The sequence below is a fragment of the Candoia aspera genome, chromosome 1 (genome assembly GCF_035149785.1).
Source record: "Candoia aspera isolate rCanAsp1 chromosome 1, rCanAsp1.hap2, whole genome shotgun sequence".
Lineage (NCBI taxonomy): Eukaryota > Metazoa > Chordata > Lepidosauria > Squamata > Boidae > Candoia > Candoia aspera.
This window is the reverse complement of record NC_086153.1, coordinates 64,758,642-64,783,658: the sequence shown is the minus strand read 5'-3', so window position 1 is coordinate 64,783,658 and position 25,017 is coordinate 64,758,642. Positions and strand designations below refer to the sequence as shown.

The following is a 25,017-nucleotide window of genomic DNA, read 5'->3' as shown; positions in this document are numbered from 1 at the left end:
AGTGGTAGATTACTTTTTGGAAATGTAAGTTGCCTATGTGTACACAGCACCACATGGTTTATGTAAAGGAGTCGCTATAGTAACCTATGTAAACTACATACGGACAAGAACTATATATTGCGATGCTAGTTGTGATGTTATTCCTGTGGATATCATCCTTGATACCTGTTAGTAAATCAATTATAAATTAGTAAACCATTGGTTAGCCCCAATCCACAGAATCATACTTATTTCTAAGAATGCCGCAATTTCACCTGGACTCCACAGGTTTTCTTTGAAAATAAACATGCAGTGCTTGTAACCCAGCTGTACAAGGGGAAATAATGCTAAAGTTAGTTGGGTGGTAGGGAGCATTCTTCCTAGAATATTGGTATATTGTAACTGGCTGTGTTTCCTCATTGAGCCATTTTGCATCCACAGTATTCAGAATTTCCAACATGCCTAACATTTGAGAACTGGTAGTTTGTCAGATGACTAATAGTCCTCCTGTTTCAGTTTCAGGAGTAGAGGTTAGGAGAGTTTTAGACTTATTTCTGGTTCATCATGTGTGGCTAATCACAGCACATTATAGATACTCAAGTACTTTATACAAGAAAGCTTGTGAAGACCAGGGACTGCGCTGTATTGTTTGGTTGGTTGGTTGGTTGGTTGGTTTGTGGAAAGCAATTTCATCCATACAGGAGGATGTAGTTAGTATTGGGCTTAAAGATATTTTAAATATGTTTTTAGATATGTAGAACCAATCTGAAGACCGATACCTTTTGGCAGGTTTCTTGTTGAACTCGGTGGAAAGCTGCACTTCCGTGTGCTGCCAGTTTTGGTAATGTGTTCTCTAGCAGCTGCAAAAAAGTGATTGTGGGAATGCATATGGCTTATGGTTACTGTCAGCCTTCCCAGGTAGACCAGACAGGAGACACGACCAGATGAGCTAATTCTACTTTATTGTTAGGCTACATTAACAGAATTCCCATTCTCTAGGCAGCACCTTTTCGCCATGTCTCTCAAGGTCTTTCTCACATACCATTACAGTTACCCATTCCTGTTTTTTGAAATTATTGATGAAGAAAAAGGCCAGCATTCACCCTGTTAAGTGTACAAAAAGTCAAGAAAAAGATTGCTACAACTTTTTTTTTTGGCTTTTGCAAGCTGGGATGTTGCATTTTTATTGTGATTGGTAACATACCTATGAATTCATATATTAATTCTATATGTGAGGAATGGAAAGCAATCACTGTTTTGTGAGATTCTTTTAATTGTGAACATGTATCTGTGGTGGAATACAGATTCTATGAGGAAGAGTTAGAGTATGGGTGATAGATAGAAGGATTAAGAAATTCAGCAGGAGGAGGAAGAGGAATACAGGTGATTATTTAATTCCGCATCTTCTGGATGGGGCAGTAGTCATTTAAGACTCGGAATTAACAACAGTTAGGGAGCCTTTGAACTGTTTTAATTTGTACATTCCTTTTTTCATCATCCAAGGTCTTTAATGTACAGTGAGGCTAACAGACGGGAAACCTTCACCTCATGGCCTCATGTAGGTTATAGGTGGGCACAGCCGGATCCCATGGCTCAAGCTGGGTTCTACCATCAGGTAAATTATGGATTTCTAACTGAAATAGCAATGTGTTATTCTTAGTGCTGTACATTCAAATATTTTGTCCGCTGGAAATACATTTGATAGTTTTCTGTTGTTCCTGACTGTTCCTTTAAGCCTGTAAAGGAGTCATATTTTCAGTTTTTAAAAATAATTTTTTTCCCTTGAGGGCAAAATAAATATTACAAATATTAATTTTAAAAGTACTAAATTTCTGGTCAAGTGTTTATAAAATATACTTTTGAATACTTTTACAAGACAGCTTACAGAATTCAAGATGGGAAACTACTATATAATTGTTGTCTTTGCATGGAGTAAAGCAGAGGGGGGTTTAAATTTGAAATGTTGTATCACATATTTGCCTCCTTGAAGCACAATTCAACAACTCAAAAATAAGCCGCTTAACAAGTATATTAATGATGTCTTGTTTAGTCTCAGTAGATGGCGGCCCCTATCTAACTTCAGAAGTTAAGTAGGACTGGGCCTGATCAGTACTTGAATGGGAGGCCTCCAAGGAATACCAGGACTATAGGCTAGACTGGGAAGTGGAAAATATCCCAGAAGATGGCAGTGGCAAGAAAACTACAGGCATACATGGTTTTATTGCGCTTCGCTTTATTGCGCTTTGCTGATAATTGCATTTATTTTTTTTATTTTTTTTACAAATTTGAGGTTTGTGGCAACCCTGTGTTGAGCAAGTCTATCGGTGCCATTTTCCCAACAGATTTTATTTACTTATTTATTTATCAAATTTCTCTGCCACCCATCTCTCACATGACAACTCTGGGTGGCTTACAAATCTTAAAAATAGCAAGTCACTAAAAACAATTCAATATAAATACATAAAAAATACCAATGCAAGATATAAAATATAGTATATAAAATATACAATTCAAGATGGGAAGCTCTTAATCTAGGCACCCTCATGGGGCCAACCACCCCCATGAATGGCTGTCTCCCCTCCTATCCCAGGCCAGGTGGCATAGCCATGTTTTTACTCCCTTCCAAAAGGCCAGGAGACTTGGGGCCTGTCTTACCACTGGGGGTAGCTGTTCCAAAGGGCGGGTGCTATGGCAGAGAAGGCCCTCTTCCTGGACCCTGCCAATCAGCAATCCCTCATGGACAGGGTCTGTAGCATACCCTCTCTGCCTGACTGGGTGGGATGGGTCAATGTAACTGGGGTGAGGTGGTCCCTCAGGTAACCTGGACCCATGCCATGTAGGGCTTTAAAGGTGATAACCAACACCTTGAATTGGACCTGGAAGCAAACCAGCACCCAATGCAGCTCACACAGCAATGGTGTTATATGTGCCCTCCTAGGAGCTCCTAAAACTGCTCGTGCAGCCGCATTTTGCATCAGCTGTAGCTTCTGGATACTCTTCAAGGATAGCCCCAGGTAGAGCGCATTGCAGTAGTCTATGCTGGAGATGACCAGCACATGAGTGACTGTTCGGAGGGACTCCTGATCCAGGAAAGGGCATAGCTGGTGCACAACACAATGTTGTGCAAAGGCTTCCCTGGCCACGACTGCCACCTGCTCTTTGAACAGGAGTCGTGAGTCCAGGAGAACCCCCAGGTTCTGTACTGGGTCTGTCTGGGCCAGTGCAACCCCATCCAGGGTCAAAGATGGTAAATTCCTGGATACTTGGGAGCCCCCAACCCACAGCCACTCCATCTTGCCATGGTTCAGCTGAAGCCTGTTGATCCTCATGCAAACCCTCCAGGCAACACGAAAGGGTGGCAACAGCATCACTCACATTACCCGGGATGGAGATGTATAATTGAGTATCATCAGAGGTTTCATGTAGATGTTAAAAAGGAGCAGAGAGAGCACCGAACCCTGAGGCACCCCACAAAGGAGGGGCCACAGGCTGGATCTCTCACTCCCAAGCAACACCAGTTGGAATCGGCCCTGGAAGAAGGAGGTGAACCAGTGCAAGACCACGCCACCCACCCCCAACTGCCTGAGCCAACCCAAAAGAATACCACAGTCGATGGTATCGAAAGCCGCTGAGAGGTCAAGAAGAGCAAGGGTGGATGCACTGCCCCCATCCCGCTCATGCCAGAGATCATCCAAAAGTGCGACCAGTGCTGTTTCCATCTGATATCTGGGCCTGAAACCCAACTGAAAAGGGTCCATATAATCCATTTCATCCAGGATCCTCTGGAGCTGCAACGCCACCACTTTATCAACCACCTTCCCTAAAAAGGGAAGGTAGGAGACTGGATGAAAATTGTCCAGAATGGTAGGGTCCAGTGATGGTTTCTTGAGGAAGGGGTGCACCAGCGCCTCTTTAAAGGCTGCTGGAAACACTCCTATCCTAAGGATGAATTCACCATCACCTGGACCCAGCCACATGTCACCTCCCAGGCTGCCTTCACCAGCCAGGAGGGACAGGGATCTAGTTGGCAAGTGGTGGCATTTACAGACCCAAGAATCCTGTCCACTTCCTCAGGCCCAACAGGATCAAACTGTTCCCAGATAACCAGGCAAGTTTGCTCCCCATGCATCTCCCCAGACCCTACGCCACGCCTGGCATCCAACTTGGAACGAATCTGAGCAATTTTATCCTCCAGATGCCAAGAAAACTCCTCAGCATGGCCCTTCAGGTGGGTTTCTAGATCCACCTTCCCTAGAAGAGGTCATGTGATCTTAAACAGGGCTGTCGGGCAGCATTCTGCAGAAGCAATAAGAGCTGGGAAATACTGACATTTTGCCACTCTTATCGCCACAAGGTAGGCCTTAAGAGCAGCTCTAGCTTGTTTTTGGTGGAGTTCGGTCCTTGTCTTCCTCCAGTGGCACTCTAGACTTCTCTTAATCCTCTTCAGAACCCTCAGCTCCTCTAAACATGGGGAGTGTCAGGTTCGATGGGACAAGAGAGGCCGCATGGGCGCGATCCTATCCAAGGCCCCGGCCGCCTCCTTATTCCAGGCAGCAGCCAGGGCCTCCACTGGATCATGCAGCAGATTCTTGGGAATAACCCCCAGCTCCCTCTGAAACCCTGCTGGGTCAGTCGCCGGGGGTGGCCCAATCAAATGGGTCTTGCCTCCCTGTGGAGGGGGGCGGCATAAAAGAATCTCAGGGTCACCAGGGCATGATCTGACCATGGCAGAGGGGACAGATGTAACTGTCCCCTCAGATCATATTGCCACTCCTTTGACAAGAAAACCAAGTTGGGGTGAGGCCACTGTCTTGAGTCAGGTCCTGAATAATCTGGGACAGGCCCATGGCCGGTATGGTGGCCATGAACTCCCAAGCCACCTCCGAGGTACTCCCCAGGGACAGCAGGTTGAAGTCCCCCAGAACCATAAGCCTGGGGAACTCCACCACCAACCCCGAGATGGCCTCCAGCAGCTCAGGCAGGGAGGTTGCTATGCAGCAGGGAGGCTGGTACAGCAGCAACACTTAGATTAGTATTTTTATCAATAAAGTGTTTTTTAATTAAGGTATGAACATTGTTTTTTTAGACATTATGCTGTTGCACACTTAATAGACTACAGTATAGTGTAAACATAACTTTTATATGCACTGGGAAACCAAAAACTTCATGTGACTTTCTTTATTGAGATGATTTGCTTTATTATGGTGATCTGGAACCGAACTCACAATATCTCTGAGGTATGCCTGTACTTGAAGACTTTGTCTTATCATGCCACTTTTTCAAAAACTGATGGATACAAGCATGGGGGGAAAAAGTAACCCTTATCCCTAATCAACTGTCCGATTCCCCCAGTATAGTTTTTTGCCACCACTTTTAGCGAATCACTCTTCCCCCATGTGTCCCATCCATGCTCATGTGTTTACCGTTGTCTTTTTTCTGGGTAACTGGGTTTGCTTCAGAACAAAGTGCTGCTCTGTGGTCTCCCATCTATTCACTGTTTTCAGGAAAGCCTCTGAAACTTAAGATACTTCTGGAAATAAAAAGAGCCCTGGGGTCAGCAGACAGTTCTTAGCATATTATCCTTACAGTTTCTTGGGGTTTCTTTTACTTTCAAATATTTTAAAAAGCAGGGCAAGAGTATTAACTTTTCTTTGTAAGGTAACATTTTGTTGAAATGTGCAATCTTTCCCATATTTTTATTTGTACTGTACTAATACTTACAGAAGATAATTGTATTATCTCTGTCCAATAGAGGAATAATAATAAATACAATATTTAAATTATACATACAGCGTATGCAAGTTATGATTATGGACAAGATGTCATTCTAGATCATTTTATTATTGAAAAAAGAACAGACATTTTTATAAGTAACCTTTGTTTTAAATCAGGTAATTCTGAAATACTTGACTTTGACACAGAACTTTATACTATTCTTAATTATTGATTTTGAAAGATTATAGGAGGAGAGCTGTGTTAGTCGTGGCGAAAAAAGCAAGAGTCTGGTAGCACGTTTTCTGATTAACGATTTTTATTAAAACACGCTTTTGTGAGCTGCAACTCACTTCATTTAATGCCTAGAGTGGCTAGACTGATGTAGGATTTAAATTGGGATGAGGTGGGGGAAGAAGCGAGGGGAAGTTAGGTGGATTATGTGAGGCAAATTACTAGTACCTTATCAATTACCAATTGCAATGTGGTAAAAACCCCTTGTGTTTGTTAAGAATTTCTGAGATAGCCTGTAGCCTTTTGATGTATACAATACAGCAATCTCTCCTCAGTGGTGGAGTTAAAGTCCCATTTTTCCAAAACAGTCACTTTAAGGTCTGCTAAAGAGTGTCCTGGGAGGGTGAGAAAGCCTAGTAAAGCATCCAGCTATAGTAGTTGTTTCTGAAGCATTTTTCTAAAGACACTTCAGTGATTTCCAAAAGAGAAATAGTTGCAGATGAGTTTCCCAGCAAGGTAGCTATCCATCACTACAGTAATGCTTTTCTGTAGTTACTTATCTCCAAACCTGCTTTATTCACTCAGGATATTCCTGCCCCAAATTTTCTCTAGTGTACAGAGGTTATGTGGCTGATACATATAGAAGTTTATTCCTATTATAACATTGCGATTTTCTGACTTTGTGACAGCATAAAGAGACAGGTTTTGTTACAGGTAATATACACCCTGCAAGAAGACTGTCCTCAGGAGTTTGTGTTTACCCAAAAGATTTTTTTTCTTTTCTTTTTTTTCTGTTGAAACAGTAGGTGAAGATAGTAGGTTCTCTGCTATGTGTGTTTGTATATATCGGATACTATATGTTACATTTAAAATTTCATTTGTTTCTCTCATTCTCCCATAGCCTGCTTCATCAGGAGACGACAGAGCCATGTGTTTTACGTGTAGCGTGTGTTTGGTATGCTGGGAGCCAACAGATGAGCCTTGGTGAGAATGTAACATTTGAAACGTACCTGTGTTGCTTTCTGTTCTATATGCAAGGTTTGGTTTGCTAAGAAACTATGTTAGATCTACTGATTTAGATTTTTTTGTGACATACTTAGGTTTAAGGTTGGTTACAGTATTTAATTAAAAATCTCAAAATGTAGCTTAGAATTTTCTTTTAGAACTCCCTATTAAATTTAATCTAGTATCAAACTTTAAATAGGTGACCTTAACAACAACACTTAAAAATATTTTTGAATGTTCAGTAATGGAAATTATTTCCATTTGGGGAGCTTATCCTTATTTAAAAAGAGTAGTTTAAGAAAAGCATTTTAAAAATGGGATTGAATAATGACCTCTTAAGAGAATGGAATGAAGAACCAGCCATTATTCCTAATCAACTTTCTTAAATAATTCTTGTAAACAAATCGTAACAGTTTCAGAAATAATATCTTAACCAATGACTTCCCATTACTGTACTGGAATTTAGGGATGAGTGAGTGCATCAATATTCCCTTTCTTACTTTCTAAACTGTACGTTAAACCGCTGAGCTGTCGATCGGAAGGTCGGCGGTTCGAAACCACGCAGCGGGGTGAGCTCCCGTTGTTAATCCCAGCTCCTGCTCACCTAGCAGTTCGAAAACATGCAAATGTGAGTAGATCAATAGGTACCGCTTCGGCGGGAAGGTAACGGCGTTCCGAGTCGTCATGCTGGCCACATGACCCGGAAGTGTCTATGACAACGCCGGCTCCAAGGCTTAGAAACGGAGATGAGCACCGCCCCCTAGAGTCGGATTTGACTGGACTTTACGTCAAGGGAAACCTTTACCTTTACCTTTACACACCAATTTACAAATCTGAGAGAAAAATGTCATGATAGGAAGTGTCTGTTTTTCTAATCGCTCACCTTTATACACTTTTCCTGAAATGTACATTTTTTACAATCAATTTTTCCTAATATGTTGGTTTCTCCCTACTTTTCCTTAAAATAAGCATTTTTCTATGGATTTTTGAATTGTGAATTACATCTCAAGATGCTTAATTGTGAACTTTAACAGGTAAACCCATTGCAGCATGAATACAGTTGTAATCAAAATTATTCAATCCCCATTGCAAATCAGGTTGATTGTCAAAATGTACGGACTTTCAGCTGTTTGCAGTGAACAAATCAAACAAAAGCAATTGAAATAGCTCAACACAATGAATTCTTCAAGTGTTGTCCCCAAAGCCAACTGAAAATGCAATATATAATGACTTTTCCAGTCTCAAAATTATTCAAGCCCCTGAATAGAATCCGTCACAACAGCACACATACAGTATGCAAAACAGGTGTCTCAAGCACACCTGATGCAACTAATCAGGGGCTTCATTAGTTGCAGCAGGTGTGCTTGAGCTGCAACACATGAAATACCTGAACTGGCTAGGGGTTTGTTGAGTGTCACATTTGACTGCATGTTAGAAATACAGTATGGCTAAGTCAAAAGAATGGTCCAAAAAGGTAAGAGTTCATTACCCTTCACAAACAAGGAACAGGATGCAAAAAGATAGCGAGGGCACTGAATGTTCCTAGAGACACCGTTGGAAGCATAGTTCTCAAGTTCAGAGTTAAAGGAACAGTGGTTACACTACCTGGACGGGTCAGAAAAAGGAAGCTGTCAGTGGCTGCAACCAGATTTCTGAGAAGGCAGAATGAGAGAAACCCTTGAGTGACTGCAAAAGACCTGCAGCAAGATTTGGTGGCAACAGGCACTGAGGTTTCAGTGAGCACAGTAAGGCGCGTACTAAACACAGAACTTCAAGACGTACACCACTACTGACCCAAAAGCACAAGAAAAGTCGGCTCCAATATGTTTAAAATCATATAAATAAGCCACAGAAGTTTTGGGATTCTGTTCTGTGGAGTGATGAAACAAAACTGGAACTTTTCAGCCCGATGGATCAGCAGTATGTCTGGAGGAAGAAGAATGAAGCATACTCTGAAAAGAACAGTCTGCCTACAGTTAAGCATGGTGGTGGCTTGGTGATGCTCTGGGGCTGCTTTGCATCCTCTGGCACTGGAAACCTGCAGCATGTGGATGGCAAGATGGATTCATTGAAGTATCAGGAAATCCTAGGGGAAAACGTCATGCCATCTGTAAGGAAGCTGAAGCTTGGGTGTCATTGGACCTTCCAACAAGACAATGATCCCAAGCATACCTCAGATTCCACTAAGGGTTGGATGTCACAGTCACCTGACTTGAACCCCATAGCAAATCTCTGGTGGGATTTGAAGAAGGCAGTTGCAGCACGCAAACCCAAGAATATTACTGAACTGGAGGCCATTGCTCATGAGGAATGGGCTAAGATTCCTCAGGAACACTGCCAGAAGCTGGTGTCTGGCTATGCATCTCATTTGCAGCAGGTCATAACAGCAAAAGGGTGCTCTACTAAGTACTGAAGGTGCTTGCCATGAAGGGGTTGAATAATTTTGAGACTGGAGAAGTAATTATAAGTTGCATGTTCAGTTGAATTTGGGGAGACCACTTGAAGCATTTGTTGTGTTGAGCTATTTCAATTGCTTTTGTTCGATTTGTTCATTGCAAACAGCTGAAAGTCTGTACATTTTGACAATCAACCTGATTTGCAATGGGGGTTGAATAATTTCAATTACAACTGTACATGTTATATGAACCTTTACACAAACCTTTTTATTCAAAATCACAAATTTTATATGCATTCAGATAAAAATTATGAGTGAGTGAGCTCCTTAATGCTTTCTGGATCCGTACTATGAAAGGTAAGACAGGAAAGTGCAGCTACCTGTGCCACCTGCTGTAAAGTTCCAGAGGGTCATCCTGGCTCTCCAAATAAGATTTTTTGGAGTTACAGAGAGCTGCACTGGAGGCATAAGGCCCACAAATGGCTGTCTAGTCTTCCTCTGCAAAAGTGTCTATGAATAGGGTTTTGTTCATAGGAACTTTGGAATTTGTTGTTTATCACTTAATCTTCTTAGTGTAGTGCTTTTATCTTTTATACTAATTATCCAAGTGCCCTAGCTTGTATCCAGCAAAATTACTAATGAGAAAAAAGTAATGCTGTTACATTTTAACACTTATCTTTCTAATTCATTAAGGTCTGAACATGAAAGACATTCCCCAAACTGCCCATTTGTGAAAGGTGAACACACGCAGAATGTGCCCCTCTCAGTCACGCTGGCCACAAGCCCAGCGCAGTTTCCTTGTACAGACGGCACAGACAGAATAGTCTGCTTTGGATCTGGAAGCTGCCCTCATTTTTTAGCTGCTGCAACAAAACGAGGAAAGATCTGTATATGGGATATTTCCAAACTTATGAAGGTATCTTGTTGTCAAGAGCTGTAATGCTACTTATCTGAATAAGAATTTGCATCTAAGCTTAATTTTGTTTTTAAATTTGCATAGGTGCACTTAAAGTTTGAGATCAATGCTTATGATCCAGTAATTGTACAGCAACTTGTATTGTCTGGGGAACAGAGCTCAGGGGTTGATTCAAGAAGACCAACAATAACATGGATAGAAGATTCATCTAGCTGTTCAGATATACCAAAATTAGAAGGAGACAGGTACGCCAATAAATATTTGATTGAACATGGATATACTTATTTCTTTGAAAGAGGGCACTGATCATGAAGTACTGAGATAAAACCTATCAATATTAATTTAGATCCTTCCAAGAGAAGAGAGCTTTGTTTTCACAGTAGATTAATTTTGTGAAGGGTGAGGTAAGAGGCAGTGTAGACCAAAAAAACTTACTTTAATTCACATTTGATCCAATATGAATGGGTTCCTTTTTACATAGAACAATTGCTCTGAAAAGAGAGAAACCATTGTTTATTTTCATTCATTACAATGTGCACAGATGTTTGGTACCATGTGTGTATTGCTGTCATTCCCTATTTCATTTTGAATCTCCTGTGTTGAATTTTTCGCCTTTCTAGTTCAAAGCCTTTGGTGAATATTGTTTTGTCTTCATCTCTTGCTTCTTAGTATTAGTGGTGTTCTAATTCTCAAACTGTGTTAGCACTCATACTCTTATATTTTCAGCAGAAAATGTATTTGTTTATTTCATTTATATACTGCTGACATGACTCATAGAGGTTTACATTCATAAACATTGAAAGAAAAGCAGGTAAAGCACCAACTCAATTGCAATATAACAAAAAGTTGAATAGCAACTATCATGATGGCATCAACTCAGCAACTTTCAAAGGACCTGTGGAACAAATCTTCTTCACCTTTTTGAAAACACAAGAGTTGGTGCTGTTGTGACCTCAAAAGTAGGCTGTTTGACAAAATGGTGGTCTCCACTGATCTCCCCTCTCATATTTTGGGAATTCTCAACTTCTTTGACTAGGATGAGCTTACTGGATAGATACGTTTACTTGGAGAAGGAAGACATCTTAGTGTTTAGATTTAACGTTGTCATTTGTTCCCCATTGCTTATAAGTCATGCTTTGCAAAGGTTTGTGTTGGATGATTCTAGAAATACAAACTAAAAGTTAACATTGAAATATCAGGCTGTTTGTGGTACAAACAGTAAATTTAGTATCTTAAGAGATTAGGTTCAACACTAATTTTTATATGAACTGCAGTGCAATTTTAACTGCTGTTGTGAGATTCACGCAGATCAAATGCTTGAAAAAAAGAATCCACATTAAAATTATTGATGTGATAAAATTAGAGTGCTTCATTTTTATAAAATTTGAGGATGTTAATAACAACTTCAGAATTTATATTAACTATGAAACAATTTAAATTTATTTATGAATTTACATTAACTACTAACAATTAATGCACAGAATTTATTTATAGAACTTTATTTCTGAAGACTTTTCTCTCAGTTCAGTTAAGCCTCTCTCCATTTTTCCACTCTTGCCATTGTGTGGCATCTTTATGTAAAAGTCCTGGTTTGAATTATTAACCTAGAAGCCCATGGTTCATGTTAGTTTATGAAGCCTTAGTTTATTACTTGAATGCCACCAATATGAATCAACCCCAACCACAGTTTGGAAGTACAGACTTGAGTTGCCTTTCCCTCCTCTCTCTTTACATGTTCCTTGGTTTATTTTGTGTTTGCAGCTAGTACTAACCTTACTTTTCCTAGTGTTTGAATTAGCAAAATGCTTGCTCTCCAACAAGAGCCCGAAACTACAGGATTTTGCACTGTTTGTTTTCTCTTGATTTATAAGAGGAAGAATATATGTTCCGATGATCTCACTAGTATGAGAGTATAAGGTCAATTGGCCCTCCTCAAGGTTAGCCTGTGGCCCTCAACAAATTCTTTCCCATGTGGCTCCTAAAGCAAATACAGGCTATCTGCTCCTAACTTAGAGGATCATATAGGTTAAATCACAAAATTGATTTAAAATAAGTATAACCATCATTGGAGTCATCAGTAGCTTACCTAAGTAATTTAACTTTTTTGTAGTATTCATATTTAATATACAGGCATATTAGGAGTCCTTAATGCTAAAATATATGAAGTTTAGAACTAGTTATAATAATGTATTGTATTAAATTGTTTTCTTGGCTTCATTTCTCTAATCTTCATCTTGCCTTAAGTGATGATTTGCTAGAAGATTCAGACAGTGAGGAGCATTCCAGATCAGAATCAGTGACTGGTAGGCACATAATATTTTATTATGAAATAGAAATAAGATTACTTACAATTACTTAATGATGCTTTTGTCAATAAGGAGTAAGGATTACATGTCTTGCTGTTAGCCTTAATGCTTTGATTTAGGCTTAAGAAATAATGAAGCCTGTTTTTTAACAGAAGAAACAGGGTAGAGGGAATTGGTTCAGTGAAAGTGTGCCTTATGATCCTTTTTCTTCTGCTCCTCCCTGCAATCTTTTCAGCAAAGAAGGGGCAGTCCCTAAAGCTGTCATCAAGATCCTTCTTGAGGGCTGGCTGGCTGAGAATAGTGTCTCCATGCTGTTCTCTGAGGACAATGTGTATTTGTAACCCTTAGACCTTTTTGGAGGCGAGAGATAGACCATTCTGGCTGCCTCTTATTTTCTTTCAAGGTTAGGGTCTCTACTACTCATGTTGAAAACATGGCTAGGTTTCCTGTTATACCTGTTTTAGCCATGGGATATTTTATATTTCACTTTATCAGTATAGAAACTATACCCAGTATATTTGTGTGATGATCTCATATTAACACATTATGCAAATGTCTTATGCCATATTTTTCTAATGCTTTTCTCAACCCCGTAATTATTTTACCTTTATTCTGTGCAATTTTTATATGTCAGACCTTCACATGACAAAGCATGTTTTTGCTGTCCTCAAGCTTAGATAGGCAAACTGCAATTATATGGTTTGGATAAAATAGTAATAGTTGAAAATGTCATTAGATATTGGTGGTTCATCACAGTGTAAAGAAAATGTGTCTCTAAGTAATCTCCATTTCTTTGCATGTTAATGGTATTTAGGTGTAGCTGTGCAATATACACACACACACTGTGTGTGTGTGTGTGTGTGTGTAATGTAAAAGTTTACAAAAACTTAACTCTCTCAACTGTGGGTAAAATCTGTTTTTCTTACACTGTCTGCTTTATCTTTAAGGACATACATCACAAAAGGAAACCATGGAAGTTAGCCTTGATGTAACTGCTCTCAGCATTCTTCAGCAGCCTGAGAAACTTCAGTGGGAAATAGTTGCAAATGTACTTGAAGACACAGTGAAAGATTTAGAAGAACTTGGGGCAAACTCTTGCCTAACTAACTGTAAAAGTGAAAAGATGAAGGAAAAACATCTGGAACACCACAACATTCCCTTTCCTTGTTTGTTAGCTGGAGGTTTATTAACATACAAATCGCCTGCTACCTCTCCTGTTAGTAGTAATTCTCAGAGATCACTGGATGATTTAAGCAGGACTCAAGCTGGTAGTATATCAGACCTGGGATCAACTGACAATGAATCCTGTACTAATTCAGAACTGAATTCTCCTCTGGTAAGGAGGACTTCACCTATATTGCTGCTTTACAGCATTAAGGAATCTGATGAAAAAGCAGGAAAAATCTTTTCACAGATGAACAATATCATGAGTAAAAGTTTACATGATGATGGTTTTACAGTTCCACAAATCATAGAGATGGAGCTGGATAGTCAGGAGCAATTGCTGTTGCAAGATCCTCCTGTGACATACATTCAGCAGTTTGCAGATGCAACAGCCAGCCTAACTTCTCCAGACTCTGACAAGTGGAACTCAATGGTTCCCAAACCTGGAACTTTGGTTCAGTGCCTAAGACTGCCAAAGTTTGCAGAGGAGGAGAATTTTTGTGTAGATTCAATCACTCCTTGTGCAGATGGAGTTCATTTGTTAATAGGACTGCGGACATGTCCTGTTGAATCCCTGAGTGCAATAAATCAAGTAGAGGCCTTGAATAATTTAAATAAATTAAACTCGGCACTATGTAATAGAAGGAAAGGAGAAATAGAATCTAATCTTACTGTAGTGAATGGTGCAAATATCAATATGATCCAGCACGAGTCACCAGCAGATGTACAGACACCTTTAATAATTCAACCAGAACAACGGAATGCTAGTGGTGGTTACCTAGTACTTTATAAAATGAACTATGCTACTAGGATTGTGACTCTAGAAGAGGAACCTATAAAAATTCAGCATATCAAAGACCCCCAGGATACCATTACCTCATTGATTTTGCTCCCACCAGACATATTGGATAATAGAGAAGATGACTGTGAGGAACCTACAGAGGAAATACAGATAACTTCTAAGAATGGCAGCGAGAGAGAAAAAAGATCGGAAATCTCTACTCTTGGGCATCTAGTAATAACCACTCAGGGAGGCTATGTTAAAATATTAGATCTTTCAAACTTTGAAATCCTGGCCAAAGTGGAGCCACCTAAAAAGGAAGGTACTGAAGAACCAGACAAATTTGTCTCAGTAATATACTGCTCAGGCACTGATAGACTCTGTGCATGCACTAGAGGTAAGATCTTCCTTTTTTTTAAAAAAAAAATGCTGCATTTTTCCAGGTTTCTGTTTATACCCAGGGGTGCTTAACTGGGGGGCAGAAAAGTCAAAATGGTAGCCATGATCACATTATCAAAGCTCTGCCCTCTTGTTTGTGCAACATCCACAATTGCAACACACACAAACAAGGGGCAGGACTTCAGTCATGCAGTCACAGCCACTGTTCTGACTTTCATGACCCACTGGTAAACACCCATGTATTTCTCTTTTTTAAAAGCTTTTATTTAAATTTCAAAAAATGTTGCAATTAACAGGGTTTTTTTTAAAAAGGTTAGCTATGCTATTATATAGAAACTAAATAGCAATATAACTGTGTCATTATTTTATAACAACACTATGTAGTTCAGAATAGATACCTAATTTGTTTTATGTGTAAAATTACAGTAAAAAAAATAAAAACCAGTATACAAAACAAAATAGCCCAAAAAGGTGAAAATAATTCTACACTAAACTACAAAAATCAAAATAATAAAGCAAAACACCTAAATTCCTAATGTGACTCTTTTTCTAAATGTTCATATATGTATATAAAAGCTAATTTAAAGGAACAAGAGAGAGAGAAAAACTACTGAGATTAAAGGGAATTTTTTTCCTGAATTAAGTAATAAAAACATATCTACTGTTCTTTAAAACCTGGTGCCTCTTCACTCTATAGTATAGGATAATCCAATTCACTATTACAAATTGCTTGATTGCTTTCCAAATTTATTTTTGGAATTTTTAAAAAATGTTTGCTAATTATAAATTGTTGGCTTAGTTTGCATAAACCATTTCCAAGAACTTTAAAAGCTGTGGTGTGACTGAGGCCTCAAGGGCATCAGGGCCAAAAAAGGTAAATAGTGTTTTAAGTGTATATTGCTATTCAGCCTTTCTAGGTAAGTGATATTCCTTTAGGATTTTGAAAGTTTTAAAAGTATTGTTATTTAATAGCTGATTGAGGGTAGTGATTTTGTTATGAGCCCATGTTTTCTCAAAAACTGTATTACCAGCCATTTTCACTCAATTTCTCATGAGAAGCAAAATAAAATTTAAATTTTCTACCCAGTAGGGTCCAGATATGTCTAACAGCTGCTTTCAATGCTGGAAATATAACCAAATTCCTACTGATGCTTGGCCAGGACTTGCCAAGATTGCAAGAGTACTAAATCATACTTTTAAGCTGGTATAATAAATAAATGATAAATATATTTTAATAACTGGTGAAATAATCCCATTAGTAATTACATGAATAGAAAGATTAAAATAATACATTATATTCAAAAAAATACATTCCGCAAGAAACCTGAACTTCGGCAACACATAAACCAAAAACTTGATTCAAAACGTATCAAAAGCTTTTTCCATATCAAATTCATGTGGATCAGCATATAAAGTATATCAATCAGTAATCTTATTTTCTGAAGCTCAGTGCCCTTTCATGAAAACGGACTTTGCAAAATGAATTATTATGGGTAATTACCCTTTCTGAAGTCTTCCTGCCAACGTTGCTGTTAAAATTTTAGCTTCAGCATTTGACAGAGATACCGGATGATAACTTGTGCATTTAGTAGGATCTTTAGCAGCCTTCAAAATTACAGTGATATAAGCATCAGAGTATGAAGCTGGTAGGATTTTATTTTTATAAGATGTCTGAACTATCTCCAGGAGTATAGGAGCTACTTTCTCCTTAATTTTTTTTATATCTTTCTATGTTACTCTGCCTAGTCCAGGGGCCTTTCCAAATGTCATCATATGAATAATAACCTAGATTTCCTATAAAGCTAAGAGTGCAGCCAACTCCCCTGAGTATACATCTGAAATTACTGGAATATTTAATACATTTTTTAAAAAATATATTTGCTTGCCTGCTATATCAAAAAATTGAAGATTAATTTCATTATAATTGGTGTGCATTATTTCCAAGGAATTTTTTATTAGAGTTATCATTTTACTTCATTCTAAATATTTCACTTGAGAAGTTAACAGTTTCCCACATTTTTCTCCCTGCTCCCAATACATTTGTTTTAAGAAATATTTTTCCCAATACACTTGTTTTAAGAAATATTCTATGTCCAAAGCATTGAATTAATTCCATTTTAGTAAGCCTGATATGCTTCCTGAGTCTCTCTTGTTGCGTACTCTTTCAGTGTTTGTTTTAGTTTTGATTCAGATATCCTATATTGTAAGTTATGCATTGTACCATTAATACATTAATGGGTATTATCTTACCATGAATAAATGCTTTAAATGTATCTCAAAGTATCCCCAAGTTAGTTCAACTTGTGTTTATTTGAGGGGAAAAAAATCAATAGGTTTTTTTGTTGTTGTTCCACAAATTTTAAATTTTCCAAGAAGGAAGCAGCTGGGGTACTTTTTTTTCCAAATTCAATGACATGACTACAGGTGCATGGCCAGAAATTAAAATTTGTTTGATACTGCATTTCTCCACTATGTTAACCAATGTGTGTGATACTAGGAAATTGTCCAATCTTGACCAAGTACTAATATAAAAAATATCATTTATGTTAACAATATCATTATGTTATAACCAACATATGAGTCTCCTAAGTGAAGGATCTCATTGTCATACCTTCCGCTCATAAAGTTATATATAAGTTTTTTAAACCTCAAAGCTTGTTTTCTGTTAATTCTTCATGAAGCATTCTTTAGGTTTATTGCATAGTCTATTTCTGGAAGCACAGAAATAATCTCCCTTCTTTGTTGAAATATAATTAGCTTGAAAGAGAACCCCAATTAAATTTTGTTTCTCTTTCTAGTAATTCTTATATTAAAGGTTTGAAGGCCTTTCTTCTTTGTCGTGTGGCAGGACTAAAATAATGAAAAAATACCATTTTGCGCCCCCCCCCAATTTATTTCTCTTAGTTCACAAGCTTTTTGTAGATTTTTTTCTTTTACCTGACTGTTTACAAATCTTATTACTATTTATCTCTTGGTTTTTGCATTTCATTGGACATAGAAGACTCTGTGGGTGTATTAAATTAGTCTTTTCTATTTTTTCCTGATTCTCTTAATTCTCAAATTAATTATTTTCCAGTCCAGTATATCAGCCAGGTCCAATTGAATGTCAGTAATACCTATTTAAACTTTTCCAATATCAAGCTCATTTTTCATAGCACCTTAATATGCTTTGTTAGCAGTCTGGGCAACCTCTGAAACTTGAGAAGACAGATCTTTTAGTTGTTTATTAACTTGTTCAAACATATATGCCAGTCTCTAATTTATTCCATTCCTCTTTTAATTCCTATTAAGTCAGTGCTTCCTCCTCCTCCACTCTCAGGCCTTGATTCATCCATATAAGCCTTAATTTCTCTGCCATTTTTAGGACTGCCCTTCTTAGACATCTTTTGCTATGTTAATCTTGCCAATGAACTGGATATTAGCTAAAAGAAAATGGCAAATGTCAGCCAGAAAGCTGGGTTGGAAGGAGAGCAAGTGGCTCTGCATGTCATTTTCTCCAGTAGCTGGCCACACCCTTTTAGTTGTTTAAGATAATTTTAGGGTCATTAATTTTCCTCAAACCAGTTTCCAAAGTTAAGCTTGCTGGATATAGAAAAAAGCCTTTATCCCTTGTCTGGCCATGAGACAAGCCTGGTGAGGGAGACTGAATGAATGAGTTTTGTACTATAGGAGGAGGAGGAAGCTAAGATAGAGACTGCTTCTTAAATTTATGAGCCATTTTTAAACTTCCCAAAATACCCAAAGTGACAAAAGTTTAATTTTTCAGCTCACTAACTCTTCCAAACTCATTCCACAAGCTTTATTTTTGCAGCTGACAGAGGAGAGAGAGTAAACTGTGCCTTAGCAGATCGCCATCTTGCTGGAATTCCCAGACTTTTCGTTTTGCAATCAAATTTATAAAACCAAAACATTGCGTATGATATGTTTGTCATATAGCCCTTATTAGCATCTAATATATTTCAAATATGCATGCATTCATATTTTCCATGTTATGAATTATGACTCAGTTTTAGTATTGCAACAGACAACTTTGTTAACCATAGTTTAAGACAGGCATGGACATAAAATGGATCGTGTGCCCTACTTCCAAGGGCCAGGAAGATGAAAAAAAATTACCTTCCTGTTCAGATGGTGCAACTTTTTTATTTTTCAAATTAAGGGTGGGAATAGGAGCATGAGGCCGTTGAGAAGCAAACCATTCTGCTTTCAAACCGCCCTTCGACATTTGCCAGAAAAATGATCTGAAACAAGGTTGGTGGGGCGTGGGGCTGGGAGTGTAAGTGATTCCCAGCAATACATTCTGAAAAAAGGACAAAAAAACTGAATGGTCTCCTGTAGTCCTTAAGATACTGGCTATATGTAGTTTAGGATGTAAAACAAAAATTGGCATCTCATGATTCCTCAGGGCCCAAGATGCAGCCAACTTCAGGTTGGCCTTTTCTCTTTCCATTAACCTGAAGTGCTGTCACCACTGTTTCTTAAAATGCCCTGTTTCTTCAAAGCCCAGTGACCATAGAATTGCCTTGGTGCAGAAGCCCAAATTTCTAACACTGGCTTCTCTGCTTATTCAATAATCTCTGGATCTTTCAGATTGCGGGAAAGTGGCAGGAGGTCAGGAGGAGGCTGGCAAATGGGGAAAATGCTTTACCTTTCTCTCCCTAGAAAATTCAACTGTGTTTTTTCAGATGTGTTAAACGTGGTTCTGATATATCAACATTTTAAAAACTTCCATATAACTTTCTTAAATTTCAAAATGCATTCTTACATATTTCTCAGGACAGGATACAAAGAAATACAACCATCTGGGCCCTGTATTTACTATCTTCCATTTAAATGGATACTTAATGTTCCTTCTAAGCATCGTCTTTATTTACAAGCCCTACTGACATTATTAGGAAATCAGTCCTGCCCACTATGGCAGCTCTTTTATGAATATGCAAGCCAGCTGTGTAATTAGCAATCACCTGGTCCTGATTGGCAACTCATAATTGTGTCCCAGCAACAAAGCAATTGGCCTGAAAGGGAATTCCCACCCTAAAAGGGAACTGTAAACCACCAGAGTTGTGAGAAAGAGGGGGCTTGGATTACTGCCCCTTTATTGAAGTGCTACTGAGGGTGAATAGCTTTATTTCTTTTTCTTCATCCTTACCACATAGAGGCATGGTGGCAGCTGAGCTGCTGCTTGTCCTTTAGTCCTGTCATCCTTCCTGCAAGGTGCCAATCCTGGAAGCTATGGAGCCAGTGCCCATTTTTTTTTTTTTTTAGTTTCTATAAACTGAACTCTAGACAGTTGGCAATTTTTTCTGGTAAGCCATGGAGCTCCCCAGGAAACAGATAGTACTTGCTGATCTTAATTTTGATTCAAGTTCTGATTGAATATAGAATGTATCAATGAAATAATTCTGGTCAGCTTAGCAGAAGGATCAGACAAATTCACATGTATGCAGACAAACTTGAAATTAAGAATTAACATAGTTGTCTTTAGAAATGCCTTAAGCTTCTATTTAGATTATTTATGCTTGCTTTATTAGAGCTGCTACAGCAAGTCCCTGGTTTAAAAATGATTTCCATTCCTAAGTCTGTCCTTAAGTTGAGTTTGTATGTAAGTTGGAAGTTTAGCATCAGTTAGTCAAATGTTGTCTTAGTATATAGTATATCTTTTACTTTTCTATGCATATAAAACACTTAAGAAACACTTTCAAATACACTAAAACATCTTAAACATAATGCACAAAGTAGTATTGTGTATTTAACCTGAAACATTGTAATTAACTCAGATTTTTATTATAATAATCTTTATGGCAATTCATTCTTGATTAGGAGTCATCTGTAAACTGGGATGTTCTTAAACCAGGGACCTGCTGTACTGTGTTTAGACATCTTAAAGTCCTCCAGTGCTAATTTAAATGTCTCAGAAGTAAAAACATTTGAAATGATCACTTCATGGGTATGATTATGGCAATATGGAAACGTAATGAAGCCAGAATTCCATAGCAATGGTAAAGATAATATTTACTACTTTCTTCAGCCAGGAAAATTCTTAGGAGGTCTCTCAATCAATAAAATAAGATAACTCTGAAATACAACAAAGCCTCATTTTAATGGGAATGTTCAGTTTATCACTTGGTTTATTTCAGAATAGTGTGTAATATCCAAATTACTTATGTGAATGCAGGCTTTAAAACAATCCTCCTCTTTGCATTATTTAAAAAGCAGTCTCCTAAAAGAAGAATATAATTTTTGCATGTTATGTTATGTGGGAAGAGTTCTGCTATCACATGGGTAAATGTATCTGCTCATACCGTACGTACATGCATCTTTTGTATTCAGAACTTGTTTTTAGTTTAGGACATGATCTAGTTCAGTATCAAATTCTTGCAAATCAGTAATAATAATAACTACTGGGTTGAGTTTGGATTCAAGGTTCATATTAAAAATCAATCCTAGTATTCTTGAAACATGTTTTAATTGTTTATCAGTAATTGTGAGTGTATATAACTAAATGCTATAAATTATGAATATTTTAAAAGTCTGCAGGGTAAGGATAGGTTTAATTACAAAAATGGCAGTCTCACATTTCTACAAAGATTAAGGATTTTAAGTATTAGGAAGCAGCCAAATCATCTTTGAACAGAAGTTGATAAAGAGGATTTATATAATTGTTTGCATTACCTTTTTAAAAGAAAGATAGGAATGTCTACTATGTGTGGTGGAGTACATATTGGTATTATGCTGTGTTTCTTTCACACTCCTCTCCTGTGAGATGCACCAAGAAAACGATCAGGACAGGAGTGAATATTAGTATCAGTGTCATGGAATCAACCTGTGGAGTGCTATTTTGAATACCATATGCGATATAGATTACTGGGAGACAGAGATAAGGCATTTCAAGCATGCCATGCAGAATATATGTTAATTGAGTTGATGTGTACAGTTAATAAGCCTGTCTTTATGGGTACTTTACTATTGCGTAAGTCAGGGATACTTTATTTATGAAAAAAAAAATTATCTCTCAGCCTCCAGAATTTAAAGAACTCTTACTCTCCAAAGCCTTCCTTTTATTGACGCTGAGCAGAGATTAATGAAAAACGTGTTTATTAGATAATAGCAAGGTCTATTCACTTGAAACCTCTGACCAAATATATTCTTTCAGCATCAAAAAAAATAGTGTTCATCATCTTTTATTTGTCCATAGTAATCTGAATTTTGAATTTCCATTTACCTATCGTAGCTAATGGTGGTTGAAAGCTCTACCTGCCGTGATATTTTTGCTCTGGTTCACCTCCTTCCTCCAGGGCCAGTCCGAATCGGTGTTGATAGGGAGCGAGAGATCCAGCCTGTGGCCCCTCCTTTGTGGGGTGCTGCAGGGTTTGGTACTCACCTCGCTCGTTTTTAACATCTACATCAAACCACTGGGTGAGATCATCTGTCACCACGGGATGAGGTATCATCAGTATGCTGATGATACCCAATTATACATATCCATCCTGGGTGACTTAAGTGATGCTGTCTGGATGGGGAACAACAGGCTTCAGCTGAACCTAGTAAGACAGAGTGGTTGTGGGTTGGGGGCTCTTCGGCATCTAGGAACTTACCATCTTTGGTTCTGGATTGGGTTGCACTGCCCCAGACAGACCCAGTGCAGAACCTGGGGGTTCTCCTGGACTCACGACTCCTGCTTGAAGAACAAGTGGCAGCCGTGGCCAAGGGAGCCTTTGCCCAACTTTGTGTTGTGTGCCAGTTATGCCCCTTCCTGGATCGAGAGGCCCTCCATTCAGTCATGCATGCCCTAGTCATCTCCTGTATAGACTATTGCAATACACTCTACATGGGGCTACCTTTGAAGAGTATCTGGAAGCTACAGCTGGTTCAGAATGCGGCTGCGGGAGCAGTTTTGGGGGGGGGCAGGGATGGCGCATATAACACCTTTGCTGTGCAAGCTGTGTTGGGTGCCAGTTTGCTTCCGGATCCAGTTCAAGTGTTGGTTATTACCTTCAAAGCCCTACGTGGCATGGGGCCAGGCTACCTGAGGGACTGCCTCACCCCCATTGCATTGACCCATCCCACCTGGTCAGGCAGAGAGGGCATGTTACGGACCCCGCCCATGAGAGACTGTCGATTGGCAGGGCCCAGGAGACAAGCCTTCTCTGCCGTGGCCCCCGCCCTGTGGAATATGTTACCCCCAGAGGTGAGGCAGGCCCCCACTCTCCCTGCCTTATGAAAGGGAATGAAGACTTGGCTTTGCCACCTCACTTGGGGCAGGAGGGGGTATAGTCAATCATGGGGGTTGTTGGCACCTTGAGGCCCTGAGGGATTTTATCAAGACTCATTTCTCCATCTTGGATTTTATATTTATATTTTTAAGATGAATCTGTTTTTATGGCATTATAATCTCTTATTTTAATTTGATTGTAAACTGCCCAGAGTCACTTTGGCGAGATGGGTGGTAAAGACATGTGAGGAATGAATAAATAAAAAATATCTCTATGTGTAAAAGATTCATACACTAAGCTAACAGTCATCAACATGCCTATTGTGTACATTTCAATTTTTTGAAAGTATAAACATAATGCTTATATAGCATCTTACTGCAAACTGGGTGATTTCTAATAAAAGGTAAAGCTATCAAGTATATAGAGTTAAAAATAAGCACAGAAAAGAAAATAGAATAAAACAAAGTAAACCAACATTAGAGAATGATAGTACTGTATTGTGAAAAATCAAAGGAGTGAACTTCTTTTAAAGTCAGGAAGAGCTAGGAAAGTAAGACTTGTACGTGGTCCTGAAAATATTAGAGCATTGGCATAAGATGAACTATTATTTGGACCGTTTGATAAAATGATCAGGACACCAGTGCTGAAAAGGTGTTTCTCTAGTATTTGTCATCTTTCCTTATTTGGCATGGAAACCTAGAAAAGATCCTCTGAAGATGATTTTAGAATCTGGGCATGTTATATAAGAAGGACGATCCCTCAAATAATCTATTCCTAAACTGTTTAGGACTTTGCTATGTTTTTAATGTCAGCTCACTGAATTGGGGCTGGAAACAGACTGTAATTTGGTGTATTGAGAGAGAGAGAGAATAAAATATAATGTAGATTATAATCAATATAAACTATCCATTCTTGTTATCAGTCTTGCTGTCCTATTTTGAACTAGTTTAAGTTTCTAGTTAGCTTACTAAATCAGCTCTGCATATAAGGACTGTTAAGATAGGCTCACAATTGTCACCCTAAGCTAGCAAAAGTTACTGCAAGCCATCCTTGCAATATTGAATCGAAGAGCACACCCAAACTAAGGTGCTTTTTAAGGTTGTGTCGAGTTCCACTTAGATGGGCAGCAACTACCTCTCCGCCATATGGATTATGTATTTTTTTTGTCATCTAGGCCATTACCATTTTAATGTGTTCCTTGAAGATACCCAGTGGCTCATCGGAAATTATTAGAAAATAGAGGCAGAGCTAGGTGTCATCTCTTGCTGATATCTCAGAATGTACTGTACCTCTGCGTAACTTTCCTAGAGTTTTATATAGATATTAAGTAGAGTAGGAGAAAAATAAAAATCTGCTAACCTGAAAGAATGAATGCCTAAGGAACTGGACAATTCAAGAGCACCATCAAATAGAACTGACAATCCACGTAGCAATAGAACTGCTGCCAATGAAGAACAGCTTATCAAAACTTGGATGGGGGGGGGGTCAGAAGAATCACACTCCTCCATTTCTTAATCAAGATCACCCCATCAGGAGATGTTAGTATGCCATACACCAGACCCAAAACCTGAACTGAAGTAAACTTGTCTCCAAGTATGCACTCCACTGAAGCATTTTGCCAAAATGAGATTGTGGGTAAAATACGTGTGCTTAATTTAAACTGTTCTGGACTTGCATTTTAATTCTCAACTCTTTTTTTTAGGTGGAGAACTTCATTTTCTCCAGATTGGAGGAACTTGTGATGATATTGATGAAGCTGATATACTTGTGGATGCATCTCTCTCTAAAGTGACAGAGCAATTAACAGAAGGCACAAAGCCTTTATCTAATCCTTCAAGTCCAGGCATTACAGGTAGATCTTTTAATGTTAGAAGAAAGATCTTACATTCATGGTGCATATTTTCAAAGGGTAC

The 25,017-nt window shown here is 38.6% G+C and overlaps 2 protein-coding genes across 7 annotated transcripts in view; both read left to right on the top strand.

Annotated features, from left to right (window-relative positions):
* Positions 1-25,017, top strand: part of BIRC6 (baculoviral IAP repeat containing 6) — a 183,557-nt gene that overhangs the window by 19,063 nt on the left and 139,477 nt on the right. For all 6 annotated transcript variants that reach the window (XM_063305522.1, XM_063305550.1, XM_063305531.1 and 3 more), the window contains exons 5-11: positions 1,483-1,594; positions 6,827-6,909; positions 10,019-10,241; positions 10,326-10,486; positions 12,486-12,544; positions 13,495-14,889; positions 24,807-24,956. In XM_063305522.1, the coding sequence (XP_063161592.1) occupies positions 1,483-1,594; positions 6,827-6,909; positions 10,019-10,241; positions 10,326-10,486; positions 12,486-12,544; positions 13,495-14,889; positions 24,807-24,956 (2,183 nt within the window). The remainder of the gene's footprint in view (positions 1-1,482; positions 1,595-6,826; positions 6,910-10,018; positions 10,242-10,325; positions 10,487-12,485; positions 12,545-13,494; positions 14,890-24,806; positions 24,957-25,017) is intronic.
* YIPF4 (Yip1 domain family member 4) overlaps positions 1-25,017 on the top strand; it is a 93,173-nt gene that overhangs the window by 35,468 nt on the left and 32,688 nt on the right. The window lies entirely within an intron of this gene.